General features: G+C 41.9%; 1 protein-coding gene and 1 long non-coding RNA gene across 6 annotated transcripts in view; both read right to left on the bottom strand.

Moving 5' to 3' along the window:
• Window positions 1–7,655: 7,655 nt before the first annotated feature.
• LOC132868453 (uncharacterized) lies at window positions 7,656–12,897 on the bottom strand. Its single transcript, XR_009650834.1, has 2 exons — window positions 12,710–12,897; window positions 7,656–10,903 (listed from the first exon to the last, which is right to left on the bottom strand). It is a non-coding gene; the product is annotated as an uncharacterized LOC132868453 (long non-coding RNA).
• Window positions 12,898–12,940: 43 nt separating this feature from the next.
• Window positions 12,941–23,454, bottom strand: part of znf207a (zinc finger protein 207, a) — a 31,331-nt gene continuing 20,817 nt past the window's right edge. Inside the window, exons 6-12 of one of the 5 annotated variants that reach the window (XM_060901339.1) lie at window positions 16,698–16,768; window positions 16,396–16,556; window positions 16,007–16,087; window positions 15,306–15,509; window positions 14,964–15,120; window positions 13,875–14,059; window positions 12,941–12,959 (exon numbers count right to left, since the gene is read on the bottom strand). In XM_060901339.1, coding sequence (XP_060757322.1) covers window positions 13,899–14,059; window positions 14,964–15,120; window positions 15,306–15,509; window positions 16,007–16,087; window positions 16,396–16,556; window positions 16,698–16,768 — 835 coding nt within the window. In that variant the 3' untranslated portion in view covers window positions 12,941–12,959; window positions 13,875–13,898. Of the gene's footprint in view, window positions 12,960–13,359; window positions 14,060–14,963; window positions 15,121–15,305; window positions 15,510–16,006; window positions 16,088–16,395; window positions 16,557–16,697; window positions 16,769–23,454 lie in introns of those variants that run through there. The other 4 variants (XM_060901338.1, XM_060901337.1, XM_060901335.1 and 1 more) reach the window with 4 other exon arrangements.

Genomic DNA, 23,454 nt, shown 5'->3' with positions numbered 1-23,454 from the left:
AGACATTTTGTAGGAGGTTCTTAACACCTCGGCGATGTTCAAAATTTGGCTCATGTGGACCTACAGCGTCAGGACGAGCACATGTCGGTACAAAGTCTTGAAAGGGGAAAGACCCTAGTGAGTGACGCAACAATCACTATTGCCTGTCTTCCCCCCCCCCTTTTTAAAAAAAAAAATTCCAAATTACTTTGCCTTAACCGTACTCAAATCGCCACCAGACTGTCACATTCACAAGTGGGGTAAAGAGGTGAATCCCCAAGAATATGGTCACTGCTGCAGCAGTCCTAGACTGCAACCTGAAACGACCCATATCCGATTTGTTGTGAAATCCGATTTTTTTGTTTTTGTTAGGCCGTTCACATTACCAATTATATGAGACTTGTATGCGATCTCCAATATGAACGGAAAACGACCCAAAAGTGTCCCGCATGCACAAATTGACACATAATAAGCACATCTACGTAATATGTAAACAAAAAAAAAAGCGCACTCCAAGTTTGCAAGTAAAGCATGGAGATGAGGCGAGACCTGGCGATGTGGTTTTTGTGGCGGCGGCGGAACTCGCACAATAATCTGATTAATGTGGGCAGCAGACTAATGAGACTGAAGGTGTCAAATTACTGGAAATTTCCTGAGCAATCTTATAATCTTGTAATACAGGATGGTTTAACATCCAGGTCCCTACCAAATCCACCATTAGCTTGATAAATTCTATAAAAGTCTATTTAAATTCTGAAAACTGTACAAATGTTGTTGTTTTCCACCAAAGAGGCGGGATTAGCCAACGCAGAATAGTGACGTTTGTCTCTTGTTGATGACGTGTAGGTCGCATGAATGCGACCTGTCCGGTCAGACTGCAGTCACATGTGAAAATAACGGATATGCATCGGAATTAGGACCACATATCCAAGCGGCCTGGGTCGCATGTGAAAAAAATCGGATCTGTGTCGTTCAGATTGTCAATAACAAATCGGATACAGGTCGCATATGGGCAAAAAAATCGGATATGGGTCGTTTCAGGGTGCAGTCTGAACGTAGTCTTAATGTACCTCACTAAATGTCCACTACTGTGGATTTGTTGTAGGACTAATACACACCCCTCGCTAATGATCAGAATGGCTCTTATGCAGCTTGAGGGGGAAGAAAAAAAAAAAAAAGGGTGAGGGAAGGAAAGGGATGAGCTCAAAGAGAATCCAATCTTTTCTTCGGTTCTGGGTAGAATATGCACATACTGGTTTATATACATGCACATTTGAAAACGTATGTATGTATCTGGTTCTCTCTTTCCACTTTCCCTTAATTTACTTTCCCAGGCCTGAATTTAAATGCCAACTATTGTTTTTCTCGGTGTACCCATATTGAAAGTATAAACATATCAAAATTATACAAAATGAAAGATGTACTAATACTTGAATCAAAAGAAGCACCAATAATGTAATGTGAAACTTTTTGTAATAATTTTTCATTCATACACTTCCAAGCTTTTTGATAACATCAGTTCAAAATGAACTAAAAACATCTGTGTGGGGAAGGGGGGGGGGGGGGGAGGAAGGAAAACGACATCTATTGTATGTGTGTTTGCACAAGACTGCGTGTGTTGTGATGGGTGAATGACTGTGATTTGTTAATCTGTCTGTACAAATGGGCAACGGTCCAAAATATATATATATTGTGTGTGCGTGCGCTTATAGTGGGTTAGTTCCCACCTTACAGTTTCAGTATCTTTACAGGTTATTTGCCCCCCTTTTTTTTTTTTGGCTAGTCTGTAGTCAGAAACCTATTTGTATGTGTATTATTAGCTTCTAGCGTTGCACTGAGTGTCTGCCTCCCCTCTTTCAGCTAATCGTACAACATGAAATAAAGTACTGAGGGATAAGGTGACAATTCACGTGTTAATGTTTACTCAAGGACTTAGAGGAAAAAAAGTGTGTGGGTTTTTTTTCCTGTAACATGATTATTTTATAGTCGCTTTTATGAAAAATTGAGTATTGCACCATTTTTTTTTCTTTTTCAGATTATGAAAATATTAAAAAAAAAAAAAAAATTGACAACTGTGGCCATAGGTTAGTGTTGATGGACTTGTAACTTCCATCGTCGGCTCCATGCTAAATGGAAAAATGATGAGATGAGTTTGTTACAAGGCTTAATTCAGTGGTGCCTAACTTTTTTTTTTCCTCTTTTTTTTTTTTTTTTTCCTCCAAGGCCACCAACAGTTTACAAGCATTTCATGTTGTTCAAAGAAAAGGAAATTACTGTGGGAATGTCCAAAAAAAAAGGGACATACTTCCATCATGAATAACAAAAACACTTTACTGAATGAAGATTATTGTGCTACTTGCAGAACTCTGGGATTGATCAGTGTTGTCATGTTGTGATATACTCTCTTTCTTTCTTGTTTTCTTTTATTTGTATCGTCATTGTTGATTTCATGGACTAATGAAGTCTGGTATGTTTTTCCTTTGTGCAAATAATTGTTCACTATCTTGCACATACATAAAAAGTGGATCATGTCTCAGGAAGGCAAGGGTTCCAGAGTACCAACTCCACACAATTTTAAAGTTCATTTTTATAAGGGAAAAAAAAAAATCGATTAAGAAAATGAAGCACTGAAGGTTATGGAGTTCAGATGAAAAAAAATACCTTTTTGTTTCTAAAGCCGTAGCAGTTGCATATTTACCAAATAATGGACTCTAAATGAACTTTAAACAATGGAGTGCTTTATATGAAAAAAAAAGTCTATATATTAAAATTGCTTTACATTTTAGACAAAGTGATCAATGATTTTGATTGTTCAAAAGACGGTAAAAGAGCATACAAGTACTGTATGTGGTAATCTTTATTGTGTTTTCTTAACATGAGGTCCCTTCCTGTTGAAATCAGGAACATTTGTGCATTACTATTTTTCTTTTCTGCCATTCTCTCTTGTGGTGGGTATTATGTACGGGGGGGAAAAATGTATAAAAGCATTTCTGCATCAATTTGAAGGATTGGAAGCGAGTTGGTTTTTAAGGATCATGATCTATGCACAAGTGGGGTTGAGGGGTGTAAAGACCTCTGTGACCCATCTCATGGGATTTGGGGGGTTACTTTTGGGCTTTCCTTCCATTGTACTCATCATGTTGCCTCTTTATTCATGTCAGCATCTCTTATTAATCGTGTACTACAGTACCAGTACTTTGACATGTTTATTCCTAAACCAATGAGCATCTCATTCTAAAGCACTGTGGGGTTTTGTAGCCTGTGATAAGGGTCTGTCTTGTGTGTTTGTTCCTGTGTTACATAGGGCGGGGGTGGTCAATGGGTTGCTTTTGCCTTTTAAAATATTAAGTAAAATGCCTGTACTGAGATTTTAAAATGAACGGTGGCTTTTAATGTTTCTCTCTCCTCATAGAATGTGATTGTTGATGACATGCACCGAAATGTTTCATGAACAATGGAGCTCCTTTCAAACTATTAATAAATTGCATTTTTGGCTGTAAGACTTTGAGCTTTAAGGACAGAATTGCTTTAATGTGTAAAAGTAAAGTAATATTCCTGCCAGCATTCATTTCAAAGTCCCTTCCATGCCAGAATCTGGTCCTCCCAGGCAGTCTCCTGTCCCAGTACTAACCAGCTCTTTGAGGCGCATGGGTGTGGCGCCAATCTCCATTTCTACAGCCCTTGGCCGGTGGGGAGGGGGCTAGTCCTCTGGTAACCGCAAGAGTTTGACTCACATCTGTATTGCAGACCATTTTTATGATGGTCTTTGGTATGACCTGACCACAAGTAGAACTCGCGATCCCCCAGTCGAGAGGCAGACACGCTAATCACTAGGCCAACTCACGGTCAGCATTAAATTATGTAACTGAATTAGTGAGGCCTTAAGCTGACTCTGGATTTACTCTCATGACGGCGTTCATTCAGTCTTCTTAAGAACTGTATACATACTGTTTTATTTCTTCTTTTGGTAAAGCAGCATGTATCAGATCACTTACAGGTATTGAATTTCAGGCCAGGTTTCACCCGGAGGTCCTATGGGTGTCTAAACTACAGCCCGTGGTCATTTTTTGAAAGGAACAGTATTGCAATCACAATCTCGAGAATCCTCCCTAACCCTCACCTTCCACTCCAATTAAGGAGTATGACGTTAAGAGTAATTACAAAACGTCATCTGAATCAACTGCCAGTTAGCTTGTCAGCTCAGTGAAAGCAGTTTTGTGCTCTGGCCCAAGTACAAAAAAAAAAAAATGCTAAAATGGCAAGCTCAACTTCCAGGCCACTGTCGAAAACCTTTTTGTAGTGCCTTGCAAAAGATTTGAGAAGAATCCATAGTTCAGCAACCATCCTACAGCAGCTCACGGCGGCCTCAGCCTTGTCATACGCCTGGAGCCCCAATCCTGTCGATCAGCCATGGCTAGCTCAGCAGTACTAACAGCACCTTTCCAGGGTGTCGATGAAGGTTGCGTGGGGACGACCTCGACTTCTGCAACCGTGGAGAGGCTCCCACAGCGCAAGTTCGCCAGCAGGTACATTCTTGTGCCTGAAGCAGTGGCCCACAATCCCAAGTCTGCCACACCACCTTGTCAGAAATTTTGGGGAGGGTACTATATAAATCTTCATTTGGTACATAGCTCTACCAGCTGATCATCAGGGCTGCACATAACATTCGAGTGATCTTTCGAAGGTAAAGCCTTCCATAGCGTGTACAATGCGAGAAAAGGTAAGGTGATGGGGTCACAACTCCATACACCGCCACTATCCAACTGAGTGTTGGGATTTTTTTTATTGGAGTCCCCTAGATCTGCTGCGATTCTGTGACACAACGGGCAGCGCTGATGGCCACTGTGGATGGTCTTCATCGTGTGGGAGGCCATGTTTTACGCGTCACATGATGGTGGACATGGGGAGACCAGACTGGGATGCCAGGTGTATCAAGGCCACCCAGAAAGGTGGTACTACTCCAGATATCCTTGACCCTAACCAGCAAGTGATGCTGAGTCTATTGGTGACTATTGGTGACTTATGCAAATGTTTCTAAGTTTATCTGTATTCATAGAGTACTTCCCTTAGCCACTGCTCATGTGGAGAGTTTTTCCAAGATGGGTGAATTAAGAATAAACTGTAAAGCACCATGATAGAAAATTGATTTGACAGACTTTCATTGCTATCTGAGGGATAGTGAGATGACTACATACTTGCCAACTCTACCGATTTCAGGGGGTAGTTACCGCTTTTGACAGGTGAGTACCGCCTACCACTTTTAATTCTAAAAACTACCACACTACAAAATAATCAGTAAACATAGCTAGATTTGCTTTTCTGACCTTGCTTCAGCTGTTTCCATCATTCAAGTAACATGCAAGTAAACAGCTACTCTTTTGTATGCTATGGTACTAGTTAACAGGTAGTTCCCTCCTATTTTCACACAATATACCAACTCACTTGGAACACCAAGAGTTTAACACCTTGGTCTCTGCTTTGATTTTCATTTACGTCCCTGAATGGCACCTCATAATGTGGAAACCCACCATCGCAATTGTCAAATTCTCCTCCATGGCAGGCAACTTGGGAATGGTTTGAACAGAACCAAAAATGTATGCAACTGTGTTCACTAGGATTCTTTAGGACGAAGCACTTCTAAATTCAGATTGGTTGCCACCAAATTGCATCATTATAAAGCTGCCTTGACTTCAACTTTACTCTGATTGGTCAAATTAATGACCTCTAGTCGTTTTGATGCTCTTGCGGCATTTGGTGACACCATCAAGTTAGACTTGCATCACGCACATGAGCTGCCATCTTACCCCAAATTCACACAAGACGACCAGCAGTTGTTTTTCTATGTAAGCCTCTGTATTTGGCATGAAATGTACCATAACTGTGCAAGAGCTCTCGAGACTGCTTCAAGTTATCGAGCTGAGTTTGGCAAGATGCTATAGATTACTGAACCTTGAAGAGAAACAAAGCTCACTGAGTGAGATGTGGGGATAATTTGATTTTAGGGCAAGGGACAGTTGAGAGGAGTCGTCCTCTTCTTCTACACCTTCGTGCAAATGGTGCACCAGGTCAGGTGTGGCAGGAAGAGGCAATGTCTTACCTGATGAAACATTTGATGCACATACATCCCAATTTGTACAAAGAATTCCAGAAAGTGTGCAAGACGATCACAAATAAATTGAAAAGTAGTGTCAAAATGATCGGTACTGAACTTTCTCCAAGGTTAGCTCATTCACAATATTTCTTGTCCTGAATTGAGCTAACCAACAGCCAGCTACGATGAGGGGTGTGCCAGGGCTGCCGGTAGTCGTCTTAGCCTATTTAGCAGTCTACTCCTTAAACGAGAACTGAAGGCAAATTCTTTATCAATTCTATTTCTCTCGTGTTATTAAATATAGAAATGCATCTTTGATCGCTATTTTGTCACTGTTATAGCAAGTTGAGTGTTTGAAATATGCTATGTAATATGGGCGTAAATGAGATTCGTTGAGTCCTGGGCGGGACGGAAGTAAAACGTACAGCGGAAATCAAAGTGACCAAGCCCATGTCTGAAATCGCTTACTACTCCCTATAGAGGGGATTACTATATAGAGGACTTGTATCGTGAGCTCATATCATCTGTAGCCGCTTTATCCTGTTCTACAGGGTCGCAGGCAAGCTGGAGCCTATCCCAGCTGACTACGGGCAAAAGGCGGGGTACACCCTGGACAAGTCGCCAGGTCATCACAGGGCTGACACATAGACACAGACAACCATTCACACCTACGGTCAATTTAGAGTCACCAGTTAACCTAACCTGCATGTCTTTGGACTGTGGGGGAAACCGGAGCACCCGGAGGAAACCCACGGGGAGAACATGCAAACTCCGCACAGAAAGGCCCTCGCCGGCCACGGGGCTCGAACCCAGACCTTCTTGCTGTGAGGCGACAGCGCTAACCACTACACCACCGTGCCGCCCTGTATCGTGAGCTCATTGGTAAAATGGAAAAAAAAAAAAGTGCTTTGACACTAATCTGTCGCACAATTAAAACGTGACGGATCAGGGTTTTCAAAATAAATGCATGCATGTATTTTTGTGATAAATCCATATTATACTGAGTGTATTTCCTACATTAATCAATACAAAGCACCTGCATCTTTCAGTTCTTTTAAATCAAATTTGAGCCTTTTAATTTGATTTCTTTCAGCGCAACCACAACGCATGATGGGATATTTTGAGTGCACTGAGTAGGAAGAGATTTCGGACACGGTAACATCTGCCAATGTTGTCAAAAGGTGCACACACGCCCTCTTGAATGCTGATGTAATCATTGAAACTTGTTTTTGTGCAATATTTTGTTTGGAAAACAGTTTTCAAAATCTTGCGAAGATCGCACGATGCCTGCCGTGGGGCAAACGAACTAACTTCAGCATGGCTAAAAACCGAATAGGCCAATAAGTATAATATTTAATTGCAATTAGTTGCCAATACGAGTCACGATATAAGGTTACTAAAACCAAAATTGAATGTTAAGAAATAAAGCAAGTTTAAAAATGACTTCAGTTCTCCTTAAACGAATTCATGAATATTTATAGCGTTGGTACTAAACTAGTACCATTACTCTTCTACCATACCATAATGAACCCAAAATTTTGGCATCTCGTTGACAAACAGTCCAAAAAAAACCCCACATACAATGCAGTCTTTATGTATACTTTATTTCACTGATAGAGGAAAACAATGAATGATAAACCAGTGTTTGTATTAAAAACCCCATTTTACATTAAGTTACAAATACACAATTCTGAAATGTAATAGCATTTTCATTATTATCCATTAAAATAACGTTTTAAATTGTTACTTATCCACATTGTACCACTGGAGCCGAGGACATCACACAATGAAGACTACTTCTGAAGTGATGGAAGTACCAAGTGTGTGCAAGTTTACAGACATGCAACATAACAGCAATAAAGGAAAGCAGCACGTTTATTTTGAGAACAAAAATTTAAAGCATGAGCAAAAGCATCAAAACGGAGCCAATTTAAGTTTGTCTTCAGGTCTCGAAGCAACAACGAATTTACTGCTGACAATCTATCCCACTAATAGTACAAAGGAGATTTCAATTCAATTCGGACACAATTCTGTTAATAGATCATGTAAAATTGCTCTGGTCCACGGTGAGTCGAAGGCAAACCATTTAGGAAAGATTTGGGTCAAAAACTTACATTTTAAAAGGCTAACCTGAGATGATCAGTATCTGATGTGAAAGAAATTGCTCATGTACACTCAGTATTCCTTTCATGCTTTAGATTTTTGCTGCATATCAGTTCCTGTTCCACAACAGGGTTAGTCAAAATTATGTGAACACTAATGGATTATTTTTCTCCTGAATGTGTGGTGAGCCGCGGCAGCAGAACGCCGTTGATGAGCTTCCACTAGAGAGCCGATGGGTTTCTACCATTTAAGTGTTAACATAATTTTGACCAACCCTGTATATTTTACTTATGTGCAGGGCTCGACATTAACTTGCCCCGGCCAATGCTTAATGAGGCTCTTTGATTTTAGTTCCTAAAAGCGTCCCTCACTACATATCTGCCGTTATTTTATAGACCCCTTATCCATGATGTTTTTGCTTGTTTAAACAGATAAAAGGCATTACTGTCTCCAAGAACATGAAGACAGCTCAGCCTGAAAACTCCAGAGAAATTCACGATTATATTTAAAGTCAGAAGGGAGGATGGAAGTGTTTACTTAAGAATCTCATTTTTTTTTCGAGTTAGCTCCTGCATGAAAGTGTTTGAGTTTATTAAAAGGTGAAATTGCTTCCTTATTCAACACAGACTGGTTTCAAACAACTTGGGCATAAAAAAGCTCAACAAATTCTGAAAGAACAGATTCAGAGCAGAGAGAGCTTTGTTTGTCATGACAGACCAGCTGCACTGATGCAGGTTGCCAGGTCTGTATAAAACACCCACAACCTAAATAGTTTTAAACTCAAAAGGTGGATAACAAAAAACCCCAATATATAAATATTCTCAAACACAGTACTGTTCAAAAAAGTCTAGACGCCCTATTGTTTTTTCTTCATACAAACTTCAACTCGAATGTGTGATCATTTTATGTTGCACTTCACAACTATTCTGTGGGTTTAAAAGTTAACGTCGAGCCCTGATGTATATGAGGGGTCTAATAACACCAACTTGGTGAACCAGGTATCACTTTTGCCAAAGTGTGGACTCATTATTTGTAGGTCGAGTTGCAACTTGACTAACACCAATGTTTAAATACTCTTGAGCAGGTTGAAACAATCTACCTACCAAGAATTAACAACTTTTAAGTGCACTTAAACATTATGGATAAGCATTAGTCAATCTCATTTGGCCTTAAAGGCTACACGAAGAACAACAGACCTACATACAGTTGTGTTCAAATTTATATACACAAGAAGGATTATAGCAATCCAGGGGTAAGTTAGTTATTAATAATTTATCTACATTTGTATGCTGGCAGTGTTGGAAAGCTATTATTTTAACCACATTTCCTGAACTTGATAGAACTACTACTTTTTTTTTTTACTGAAGAGAAGCTATTTATCAACTGGGTAGTGTTGATAAATACTAGTGTTCAAAAAAATAGCAGTACATCATCAGTAACCTGACGAACCACTGTCATTCATTGTAGTGGAATAGAAACAGACCCAATTGTCATGACATGCACGCTGCTCATTCTGAGTATTTGACTCATTCATTCTGTGAAAAAAAAAGTCATTAAGGGAGAAGGGAAGCAAATGTTTCAATAGTTTGTTATAAAATGTACTTCCTTCTGAACTACGAAGTAAAACAGGGCGTTCCAAATGATGTTCAGAGGCACAACATAATTTGATTGGGGGGGAGGAAGTGCAACAAAACCCCAAAACGGCAACGATTCAGCTAATCACCTCTTCCAGAAAGATCAAAGGTGATCTGACTGAAGGCCTCTGCATGCTCTTGCAACAAGGCTTTCGCAGATAGCTTTTCGCAGACAGTTGTAATTTATCGTTGAGCGGGGAGTAATAGGCGTGCGCGATGTTATTCACCGCCACAACGCAAGGGGGCGCGAAGTCGCTAGGAGTAGTTGGTGGGTGTGGTTAGTGGAGTGTTTATCCTCCGGTTACTTATAATGACTAGAACTGGAGTCGTATAGATGTCCGTACTTCCTCACTTCCTCGATCAACCGTTCTTCGTGCTGCTCCATCTTCACTCGTGTTTTTAAAAATGGCGGTCGTGAAGCAGAAGTGCGTGTACAGCGGATGCAGAGTGGACCAATCAGAGCCCTCTTGTCTGCGACGCTGTCTGCAAGGCTTCTGCGGTGGTCACAATTTTTGGGAGGTGCACGCAGAGCGTCTGCGAAGGTAGGGGGGCTACACAGATGCTATCTGCGACGCCATCTGCGAGGACTGCGTTGTCAGCATAAATTGGCCTTGACAGTACTCTCAGATAATTTTAGAAGACGTTTGATCAAAGCAAAGCTAATCACGAAGAAGCCCCTGTAAAGCACCATTGTTGGGGGGGGGGGGGACCCTGCATGTTCAGAATTGGTTAAAACTTGCCAAAAGAACATTAATTGATTGGCCTGAAGAGAAATGGCATAACATTCTGTGGACTGATGAGTAAAACTTTCTTTTTCGGTTTAGTGCATACCAGGTTTGAAGCACGGTAGCGCAAAAATGCCCCTGAAATGGGTGCTTCAACAAGACAACGACCCCAAACACGCAAGCAATATCTTGGTTCCAGACAAAAAGGCCTGAATAGAAAACCCCAAAAATTGACAGGAACTGTGGAATGTAGTTCGTCATCTTAAAAAGGTGCACAAGTTGGCTGGCTTGATGCAACTAAATCTTTTTTTCAGTTTGAAGAGAGAACTGTCGATACTGCTTTTTTTTTTAATATTCCTCTCCTTTACTGCCTGTAAAAGAATAACGCAGACTTGATAATGTTTTGGAATCGAATGTGTAATGTTTCCACTACATTTGCAATATGGAAATAAAAGCTATTAAAAATGTTTCATTTTGTTCACTTTTTGAATGCACTGTTATTTATTTGAACACGTCTGTATATCAGGGGTGTCGGACTCCAGTCATGGTGGGCTGCAATGTTTAAGCATTTCATCTATATTTAAAACACATTTGAATAAACTAATTGGGTAATTCCATCCGTGTCCAAAACCACTATCTATACATGAGGACCATAGAGTGAGCTCATTGGTCTAAAAAAAAAAAAAAAAAAAAACCCTGACACTACTACTCCATCACACAATTAAAACGTGCCAGATCAGTGGGTTTTCAAAATAATTATCCTGAGCGTATTTCCCGCATTAATAAATACAAAGTACTTTGTGCTTGCTGCACTTTTCAGATCTTTAAAATTAAGGCTGAATACTTTCTTCTTTGCCGCTGCCTTTTATTAAATCAAATTTGAGGCTTTTGATTCGATTTCTTTCAGCGCGACCGCAATGCATGATGGGATATACTGCTTGGTTAGTGACCATCGGTAGTACACTATATAGGATTCTCACTGTACATTCGGACAGCACTACAAAATGGCAAACTCACCACGTAGTCCACTATACAGCGAGGAGGGAGTGATTTTGGACACGACTTTCAGGGACTATATTTGGTGTGCGAGAAGACAAAAAATATCCCACCAGGACTCGAGTTTGACACCCCAGAGCAATATTTTAATGTGCATGGTGCACATTATAGGTTTGTGGAAAGTACAAAGGTTTATTTTCTGGACTTTGTGAAGGGAAGGCTAATAATGCCATGTAGCACTGCAAGGTCAACTGCATATCAAACAAAATTTGTTTAGACGACTTTAGGATCAGTTTGTCTTTTTTTGTGGGGTTTAATGTTAACAACGGTCAAATATATTACCATGGCTTTAAAGGAACAGTCCACCGTACTTCCATAATGAAATATGCTCTTATCTGAATTGAGACAAGCTGTTCTGTACCTCTCCGAGCTTTGCGCGACCTCCCAGTCAGTCAGACGCAGTCAGACGCGCTGTCACTCCTGTTAGCAATGTAGCTAGGCTCAGCATGGCCAATGGTATTTTTTTGGGGCTGTAGTTAGATGTGACCAAACTCTTCCGCGTTTTTCCTGTTTACATAGGTTTATATGACCAGTGACATGAAACAAGTTCAGTTACACAAATTGAAACGTAGCGATTTTCTATGCTATGGAAAGTCCGCACTATAATGACAGGCGTACTAACACCTTCTGCGCGCTTCGACAGCGCATTGATACAGAGCTCAGATATCAATGTGCTGTCGAAGCGCGCAGAAGGTGTTAGTACGCCTGTCATTATAGTGCGGGCTTTCCATAGCATAGAAAATCGCTACGTTTCAATTTGTGTAACTGAACTTGTTTCATGTCACTGGTCATATAAACCTATGTAAACAGGAAAAACGCGGAAGAGTTTGGTCGCATCTAACTACAGCCCCAAAAAATACCATTGGCCATGCTGAGCCTAGCTACATTGCTAACAGGAGTGACAGTACGTCGCGCAAAGCTCGGAGAGGTACGGATCAGCTCGTCTCAATTCAGATAAGAGCATAGTTCATTATGGAAGTACGGTGGACTGTTCCTTTAATACACGACATTTACTGTGTTAAATTTTGAAGTGTGATTCAATTTGGTAAGGAGCGCGTTTTGACTTGTTTGGGACTCTTGTGTCTTTACTTCGGACTTGAGTATTAAGACTTGAAACTTACTTGTTACTTGTTCCCACCTCTGCACTTTGGAAAACAAAAGCAGAAGAGGTTAGTTATAGGTTTTCTCTGATGTGAATAACAACAGGGGCCATCACCAAACTTGCTACAAGTTTGGGGACGTTGGAATCCAACAGCCATAAGGCTGTGAGGGCCCCCACGCTCATAAGAAATTAAAGAGAAAAATATGAGACTTGCCTCAGCCTGAACAGGGCACCAGTGAGACTCAACCTCAGCCGGTCCCATGGCATCACTACAGGGAGAAGAAAGATCCTCAGTTTAGCAACACACAAAAGCCACCTAGGTCCAAAGTACTTCTGTTTCAAATTACATCCCCCCCCGCCCCCCCAACCAGACCACACACTAGGATTATCCCTTTCCCCCAATGAATGTGATTTCAGCTCTCAGTGTATGACTTACTTCAATGAATATGACACACTGATTTTGACAAGAGACACAAGCCATCCATATTCTTTTTTTTCCTTGTTCTCGTCATTGAGCCAGGTGTTAAATGACAATTGTACGAGTTATTTAAAACGAATGTGGATGACTAGATTGACGTCATGAACAGATGACTCCAGTGTTTTCACATTATTACTGCAGCCAGTACAAACCTTTGTACAGATCCTTCCCTCTGTCATGAAGAAACAGTCTTAAGATTTTAATACAGGTTTATTACAGTTTACAATTATAATAATACAGACACTTTTCACATCAGCTATTATTTGTATGATTTCCTGTGTAGGCAAGGATAAGCAGGCATACAAAAACAGTTGTAGCTAACTGAAGCCCTCACCAAGCAAAGCTGGGGACATGAAGTCCAACAGCACCTAAAGGTGCTGTGAAGGCTTAATTTGTTTATTACAGTAGTATGTTTACAAAGACTTGCCTTGATAAAACGGTGTAGTACTGTTCACGTTACTCCGGCCGCTTCAAATTATTACGAACCATATTTACTAAACTTCACTTCTAACAACCTAAACGGAACATAGGGGGAAAAAAAAAGCCACACTATAGAATCGGCAACATGTTAGAGGTCCAAAGAAAAACTATGCAAAATTCAAAAGCTTCATGCGTAAACCAGTGCTGTTTTTTCCATTTCCCTTGTTAGACAAATTGAATTACAATTATGCTTAGGCTTCATGAGAAAATGGTTGAATCACCAAACCTATCGGAGACTGGTGTTTGAGCTTCAATAACGGCCTCCCTGGGACATTACAGGAGGCCTCATGGCCATGGGTGGCCTTGGGGGAGCTCCCTGGAAAGGAGGAACCATTGGGGGGCCTTGCCCATAAGGTGACATTGCCCCTGGGACATAGCCAGGCACTGCCTGGGATGGGGTACCATATGGCCCTAAAAAAAAAAAAAATACAAATTGTAATAAATGACCAACTTGTGCTCATAACATTAATTACATATATTCATTTCCTACTTCATATGCAAAGTAAACGCAACAAAAATAAAAACTTTACACTCGTTTCAAAGTCAATAATTTGAACGTTTTGGAAAATAGGTTTGAAATAACGATTGTATTCAATTATCTTGTCATTAAAGATGCTATAGCATACAGATCATGTTTGTCATGGAATCGGTTCCACGATCAAAAACTGAGTCACAACTTAATGAAATCATGTCAATATCGGGCGTGTCCTCCATGGGCGTTCACAACTGCGATACAACGTCTCCTCATGGATTGGATGATGCGTCTGAACACAGCTTGGGGAATGCGCCGCCATATTTGTACCAACATGGCACCAAGCTCCTGCAAGTTCTGTGGAGGGTTCCAGTGGTTCCAGTTTGATGGAGACGTGTCTGGAGATTATGGATGGTCTGTCGACTGCATCCCATAACCCTCGCAACGTCAGTGACGGATGTTCCCGTATTCAGCATGCCAATGGCACGTTCACGCTGAATGTTTGACAGTCGTGGCATTGCAAATTAACGAATAATTAACCATAAAACCTTGTTTTTCTGAGATGACACTCTACTCTGCTACCGTGAGATCAACTGCACGTGTATCAATAGGTCACGTCACTTGTGTCACGTGGAAACATGATTTTAGCGTGCAGTGCTCTCGCACGTGCTACGTAGGCCCGACCAGTAGAATGGTAGAATGTGTGACGTAATGCCCTTGACAATGCATTTAACCATAATCACAACAAGAACTCTTTCAAGAAAAGTTTCTAAACACTATTTGAAAAATAATGAGTGTCAAGTTTTTATTTTTGCTGAGTATATATCAAAAAAGGGACTGTACCATGCATGGGATGCCTGGCTCCTGGCTGTTGTGAAGAAGCACCCTGCTGAGCAGGCATCACCCCTCCCATTGGCCCAACAGGAGGAGTGTTTGTGTGTGCCTGCCCTGTGCTAGGAATCTTACACTGGTAGCGTGGTAGTTGAGCACGCAGCTCCTCCTGACATATACACAAGGATACAAAGTGCAATTAGGCATAACAGCAACTTCCTGCCGTTCAAGCTACATTTAAGACACAGTGGACATGCCTAAAATTGAACAGCATTCCTTAAATTGGTAACCCACATATTACATTCTGATTTTATTACTTACTTTACAAGGATGGAGCCAGATTTGGACACTTACCAGAGAGATATCCTCATCAGGGTGGATCAACTTACTGGTTGCACTGGTAGTGGTGAGGGTGGCAGGCTTACTTGTAATGGGGGTGGCAGGTTTAGCCACAGTGCTGCCTGCGCTGGCAGCAGAAGACGCAGGCTGGCTGTAGGCTGGGAATGTGGCTTTGGGAGCAGCAGCAGAAGAGCCTGCTGCTGCTCCTCCAGGCACAGGCTAAACACACAGAAGAGGAGTCCAAATGAGCCAGAACCATCAAAACAACTAACACTATCCATGATAAGCATTCCTATTAACCATGTCTGGCCCTAGAGGGCCATGACACCAAACAGCTTACTTCATGAAAAGCATTTGCAATATCGTCAATTTTTTTTTTACAGCAGGGAAGCCAAACTGCACAGTGCTGTGGTCCTCCAAGGCTGCACCTGCTACTGTTTTTCGACTGACAAGGTGCTAGTACCAGCAAACCCACAAAGAACCTGAATTCTCAGTTCTCAACAGGCAGTCTTTTTTGTTTTGGGTTTTGTTCCCCCCACCCCACCATTTGAGATCAGGCACCTGCACCCTTCTCAGTGAAAAAGGATTAGAAGACACTGGGGAATAACGATTCTACAGATAAGCATTGTGCATACAAGTGCACCAGTATATCTGCTATTAGCCATGAATAGTTTTGTAAAAGCCTAGTTTCACTAGGTCAGCAGGCTGCTGCATACTTGCGACAGCGGCTTAGAGGGTGCTGACAAAGTGTCCATACTGGAGGAGGCTGAGCTTGTGCTGGGAGCTCGAGACCCCATCTGCAGCATGGAGAAAAAGCAAAGAGCAAAATCCCTCAACACAGCTGCATCATTGCGTTTCATACTCTCACAAGTCAGCGTGTAGCTACAATGTACCTTCATGCACCCTTTGCTAGGTGTTTGAAAAGTGGCAGATGTTCGTGCACGAGCTACTAATCTTGACATTAGTCTTAACCGTTCATCTTAATTGTAACTCGTGATTAGAATACTGCGCATTACTCTTCGTCTACATGTGAATCTTAGTTTTAATAACCTACGCTAGGTGACCACATCTCTATTCAAAAAAATATAGCAAAGAAAGGCCACACCTGTCCCGCGCTAGGAAACAAGGGCTTGGTGACAGCAGGCTGTGGAGCAGCCACTGTGGCTGCAGGTGTGGCTGCTCTTGGAATCATGCCTGACGTGGTGGAGGCAGGGGCCTGTGGCATGTGGTTCATACCTGGACGATGACCAATAGGAGGGGGCATGCCTGCAACAAATCAGAGGCCTGTCAGAATTTACATTTAAGCCTATATAAAGTCACATTAGGTTGCATTTCATATAGACCAAGCTTAAAGACATTTTTTTCTATTATAATAAACTAAATAAATAAGATAATTAACTATGGCACCTGGTGGCATGCCTGGCATCATCGGAGGCATCCCTGGCCCAGGTGGCATCATCCCACCCATGGGCATCATGCTGTGAAAAAAAGAACAGACCTAATTTTTCAAAAATCACAGAATGGCGGGGGAAAAAAAACAGGACTACACTGACAGACGAATAGTGTACGTCTTGCACACAGTCCTCTCCAAAAGTACTGAAATAGCAAGGCCAATTATTTTCAGTCCTCGAAAAACAATTCCACTTGCCTGGAGCTTTATTTTATTTTGGAGAGGACAGAATGCAGTTGATTTTTTATATAGGTGAAGCACCATAATTATCATAAATCCACAAAACCATAACAACACCAATATATGCACACGCATTCAGAAAGAAAAGCTCTAGTAGCAGAGGAATTAATAATTTAGGGTATATTAAGCTGTAAAGAGTATTATAATAATGCTGGAGCTTTGTTTCGGTTATCAAAGGAACACAGTCTTGTGCAAAAGGTCACCGTGGAACCAGAGTGTAGAAATGAACCTACAGTTCAAGAGAGTTCTACACAACACACACTGAACTTTACAACAACTGCACGCATGTGAAATGAATCGACAATGCAGGAAAAACTATTTTGGATAAAATTGTTACCTGTCTGTTACACACTAATCAACCTGTGTGACTCAGTTGTGCCTTTTGAATAGAGAATAAATGAAGAGGGAACTGAACATTAACCGTTTACTGAAATTATTATTACAAGAATGATTACTGTATGACTACAGCTACAACTGGAATGTGCCGATTCTGTTAGCATTTGTAATTATTGTATCATCCACTATTAGATAAAATTAAAATAAAATCTTACAATATTGTTTGAAAGTCTAGAGCAAGATATTTTATTTTACAAATAACACTTCAGATATTGTTTTAACAATAATAAGCATCACTGTATAAATGATAAGAGTACAGATAGCCGTGTAACTAAATGTTGCTGAAACATGGACGGGTGGGAATCAGATCTAGCCCACAGTTCAAGTCAAAGCCCTTTGAGTGTAAATGCTTTGGCTTTCACAACATTCTGTTCCCAAAAGCTGATGTCAGGGGGAAGAAAAAAAAAAAAGTCTTTACACAAAGAAGGTTTTCTTGCTTCTGTATTTTTTTTTTTTTTAAACTGTTCTTCTTTGTTGGGACTTTTCGGGAAAAAGAACGTATAATCCAACATGTAGCTAATGCTAGGACACAAACCTGCACCGTCAGTTCGAGGAATTTTGCATGGATCAGAACCACTAATAAACTCATTTCCGTGTACATCTATCCTTCACTTCTTTCTGACTAAGATTGTCCAAGTAATCCGGTAGTAGAGCTTTTTTGGCTGTAGTTTTCTTCGGACAACAGCACCAGATGCCGGACATCTCCGCTTGGCTTCAGTATGTAAAAAGCCAATCAAGCGGGTCCCGTGTGATTTTTATGTCACGATTTACAACCAGTAGGAGACACCCACCCTTTGTCGCCTGTCCACCAGTCACAGGCTCCTGTGCCACAGTAACGTTATGTTGATAAATATTTAGAAAATAAAAATTATATAATTAAAAAAATATATGAAACTAGGGCTGCACGATAAATCGTTTATATTAAAAAAAAAAAAAATCACGATCTCGATTCACACATACACGTGATCTCATTTCGAAACAACGATTCTTAAGCATTTTATTTCACGAGCGGCATCACAAACAAATGCTCCCATTTCTTCCCGGATTTTTTCAAGCGCCCCAAAAGGCAGCACTGCCACTGACTCCTCCCTCGACCTATGGTAAAGCATCTTTACAACACGTGATTCAGTCAGTGGAGGAAGCCCGCCTGCAGTTGAGCGTGTGGAAACAGTGAGGGAGAGAAGCAGAAGAAATGGATTGCGAAGAAACCCCAGGTGGTAGTTAGCCTGGGAAATCCCATGCTGCTTTGCACAATCGTTCCGATCTGAAAAGACAGCATGGAAACTATGGTCTAAAGGCTCGCCTGAGTTAGGGAGCCAATCAGAGAGTGGGGAGGGGTGGAAAGACGGTGACGCGTACTACTCGACAAACGGAAGCTTATAGTTTATTTGGGACTGTTTACGGATCACATTTAACATGGCGGCGAGCGATATGAACCAAACTTTCGATCAAGCTTTGTCTTGCACAAACGGCAGTAATCGTTCGGTGCCATTGTTTTCCTATTTTTGTTTTGCCTTCTCTTTCCTTCTCTTCTTCGTCGCTCTAACTACGTCACCGGGTACAACTGCCATGATTGGCCATGGGCTACGTATACGCCAAATGATAGACATTCGCAACGTCCAATAAACGGCCGTTGACAATCGTAAGCCACACCTCCCCTACGAGAAATTCAATAGGCGGATTCCAGACCATATTTCACTTGTGATATGGTCTGGTGTTAACCAGACTAGGTGGTAGTGGCGAGAGTCACCCAAAGACCCGAATCGAGCTCGTGCCCAAAAAGGGTTCGCATTCAGCGGTGTGGAAGTATTTGGGGTTTAAGCCAGACGATGACAAACAGTCTGAGGTGCATTGCAAAGTGTGTTCTGCCCTCGTTGCAACACCACTAATCTCTACAATCACCTGAAACGTCACCACAAAGTAGAGTATGATGAAGCCGTACAAGGCAAGAAACAAAACACAAACAATAACCAGGACCTTGTACAATGCAACGCCATACCCACCAAACTCCAGTAGACACAAGGAGATCACAGCAGCTATCACATATCACCTGGCAAAAGATATGGCACCGATAAACACTGTACAACATGAGGGATTTCGGAAGATGATAAACACTCTCGACAAACGGTACTCTATCCCCTCCCGCAACTTCTTTTCAAACGTTGCGCTCCCCGATATGTACAACAAACAGCGGGCAGTCGTCGAGGCATAATTGCAGGAAATCGATCATTTTTCCGCTACGTCTGATTTATGGTCCAGTCGGACCATGGAACCGTATTTGAGCCCGACGGTTCATTTTACAGCGCCTGATTTCACTATCAAAAGCCGGTGCTTACAGACAGCTCTTTTCCCCCAAAGACCATACAGGCGAGGCCCTAGCACAGGGATTAAAAGATGCCCTCACATCTTGGAGTCTGAATGAGGATAAATTGACCTGCATCACAACAGACAATGGTCAAATCATAGTAAAAGCCATCTCCCTCAACGATTGGACCAGGCTCCAATGTTTTGGACATCGACTCCATCTGGCAATAGGTGAGTTCCTTTATAAAAAGTCACAATAATAATAAATAATAAGAGCAGCTTATAATAATTGATGTACTCAGTCTTTTTTTGTACATTTTCCCTGTAGAGAATGCAATGAAAGATTCCCGAGTTGAGCGTGCTGTAGGTCTTTGCAAAAAGATTGTGGGCTCCTTCAGTCACAGCTGGAAACGGAGGAGAGACCTTAGTGAGGCCCAGAAGGAACTCAAACTACCTGAGCAAAAACTTAAAAAACAGAGTGCCCAACAAGATGGGGGTCGAGGCAAGCGATGGTCCAGAGGATACTTCAACAGCTTCCAGCCATTTCACATGTACTGTCCCCTGATCGGAAGGCTAGACACTTGATCCCCATGTGGCAAGATATTGAAGCCCTTGAAGCAATCAACAATGCCCTCTGCCCACTGACCGACTTCACTGATGCCCTCTCCGGAGAACATGTGAGCATCTCCTCTGTGAAACCGGTTCTCCACCTTTTTGAAACCTCCGTTTTGGCTGTGCAAGAAGGCGACACAGGTTTTACAAAATCACTCAAGGCAAAAATCCTGGGATACCTGCAGGAGAAGTACAGAGACCCGAAAACTCAGGATCTACTCGACATAGCCACCACTCTCGATCCGAGATTCAAAATGGATTACATCAGTGAGGAGAATAAAGCCACAGTTAAAGTGAGACTGACCGATGAGATGACTGGTGTATCATCATATACAACTGTAATTGTCTACTTAAGTCTTAAACTGCTGTGATGTTACATTGGTTAATATTAATGTTTTTAATTCTTTTTACAGCAGAGCCCCCCCCCCCCCCCCCCCATCGGCTGCCTCCCCTGCACCCCCCATGAAGAAGGGCCGAAAGACTCTTGGAAGTTTCTTCAAAGCAGCAAAAGCCAGCGAGGAGGCTGATTCCACCAACCAAAAACAAGCAGTGTCCTCAGAGCTGGCTTCATATATCTTTTGACTAGCAACATTGATAGTGAAGATGACCCCTTAATCTGGTGGGGGCAAAATAAGGGTCAATATCCAACACGACTGTCTGTTCTAGCGAGGAAAAATCTGTGCATTCCCGCTACAAGCTCACCTTCTGAACGGCTGTTCAGTACAGGGGGGAACATTGTGGCATGTCACTGTACATCACTGAAGCCTCAACATGTTGACAGACTTGTGTTTTTGGCAAAGAATCTTTAAGCCAATTTTGCAGTGCTGTGTTCAGGGCCATATGCTCGACGTCCTAAGGAATTCTCATTGTTTGATGTGCATATGATGATAAGAGGAAGTTATCAGCCACATATCTCAATTTTGTTTGCTACTACTACTGTGCTTCTGCCAAAGCAAAGTTCCTGCAGCTCCTGTTAACAAGCCTATTGCTCAAACGTTTGATATTCTACTTGAATGACCATTTGAATGTTATTTTTTGTTTTGTGCAATAAACAGTGTAATAAACATTTTGTATAAAAAAATCGTGCCAAAGAATCGTGATCTCAATTCTAAGCAAAAAAAAAAAAGATTCACATTTTTTCCCAGAATCGTGCAGCCCTATATGAAACCATCAAAAACAATTAAAAAATCATAATGTTATACACACACACAGGTTAGAGTAGAGGTAAGGAACATTCAGTGATATTGTTTATTATTAACTCCAATCGTGATACAAAAGTTCCAAGTTTGACACCTGCCTGCTTCAACTGCACTGCTGGCACACGATGTCCTTGACCCTCGTCACCCTTAGCCAGTTGGTATAATTACGTCATTACGTGGACCCCTCTGAGCTGAGCTTTTCCAGTACACACGCATACTTCGGTGAATTATAACCAAAATCAAGGAAATTTGAATGATTTCCTCAAAATATTTCTGTACTTGTATATACAGGGGGCTGCAAAAGTAGGTATCTCATATCATCTGTAGCCACTTTATCCTGTTCTACAGGGTCGCAGGCAAGCTGGAGGCTATCCCAGCTGACTACGGGCGAAAGGCGGGGTACACCCTGGACAAGTCGCCAGGTCATCACAGGGCTGACACAGACACAGACAACCATTCACACATCTTCACATTCACACCTACGGTCAATTTAGAGTCACCAGTTAACCTAACCTGCATGTCTTTGGACTGTGGGGGAAACCGGAGCACCCGGAGGAAACCCACGCGGACACGGGGAGAACATGCAAACTCCGCACAGAAAGGCCCTCGCCGGCCACGGGGCTTGAACCTGGACCTTCTTGCTGTGAGGCGACAGCGCTAACCACTACACCACCGTGCCGCCCCAAAAGTAGGTATACAGTAATGAAAAGCAAAATGTTCACACAAAACATTAGTATTAAATGAAATCTAGCACCACTATTATAATACTGGAATAATCCTTACTGTATACCTACTTTTGCAGCCCCCTGTATTGTCGTGTTGATAAAACTTAATGCATTTCCCATGAAACGAGACGAGCTACTTTAGACTGGATCCCTGCTCTCTTGGCGCATGCGTTGCTCAAGTTGCCAGCACTAACTTTTGTTGTCCGATCGGACGATTACCATTAAAGTTTTACTCGTCCTTGCACAGACTTTAGTTGTCTGGGACGATCGGACATGAGGTTTTTCGAGCACTGATTTTGTTTCTGCTATACACTGAAAATATTCAAGGAAAATTCTGGGATTTTTTTTTTTTTTTTAAATATGGCCCTTACCCCTATTTCTCCCCCCCCCCCATCTCTTCGGTTCCAAATATTTACTACATATCTGTTTAGTCAAGCCTTTTGTTAATGGTGTTTATGAGGTAAAGGAGTAGATCTGGAGGGTCCTCAGGCAAAGAGTGTTTTGGTAAACTGGGATGTATGGATGCTGTCAGTCCCCCACTCACTTGCTCACTCGAGTTTGCTGACGGTGTAATGGCTGGCTGCTTTATGTCCTGGAGCTCCCTCATGCCTGTGTTACCTTCTGGCTCTCCCCTTTTAGTTATGCTGTCATAGTTAGTTTTGCCGGAGTCCCTGCTTGCACTCAGTGCAAAATGTATACTGTTCCTACTTATTCAGGTGACACTGGGCAAACCTAACAACCTGTGTTTTCTCCCCCCCAAATCTGTCCCTCTGAGTTACATGTTGGTCCTCGGACCGAGGTGCTGACCTCTTCTGCTCCTCGAACCTGCCTGATCCATCCTGGTGCCCTGTGTCTGGTTGGAGTTTTATCGCATCGCCCCTGTCGAGGACGGCCCCATGTGGACAGTTGAAAGTCACACTTGGAGGACGCTCTGGACCCTTACAGTAATGCTTTTATGGATGAGAACTACAGTTGACTTGCTAACTTTAGGACTGCAGTTGTCATGAACAGTTTTGCACTCAAGTTTCCATCAGTGAAGAGTTATAACAACGAAACTGTCTTCATGTTAAAACTGTTAATGTTCTAGTCATGCTGTCCGTTGTTGCCCAAATGAGGATGGGTTCCCTTTTGAGCCTGGTTCCTCTCGAGGTTTCTTCCTCATGTTGTCTGAGGGAGTTTTTCCTTGCCACCGTCGTGCTCATTGGGGATAGATTAGAGATAAAATTAGCTCATGTTTT

This window comes from Neoarius graeffei, chromosome 20 (genome assembly GCF_027579695.1).
Source record: "Neoarius graeffei isolate fNeoGra1 chromosome 20, fNeoGra1.pri, whole genome shotgun sequence".
Taxonomy (NCBI): domain Eukaryota; kingdom Metazoa; phylum Chordata; class Actinopteri; order Siluriformes; family Ariidae; genus Neoarius; species Neoarius graeffei.
This window is presented reverse-complemented; position numbering and strand designations above follow the sequence as displayed.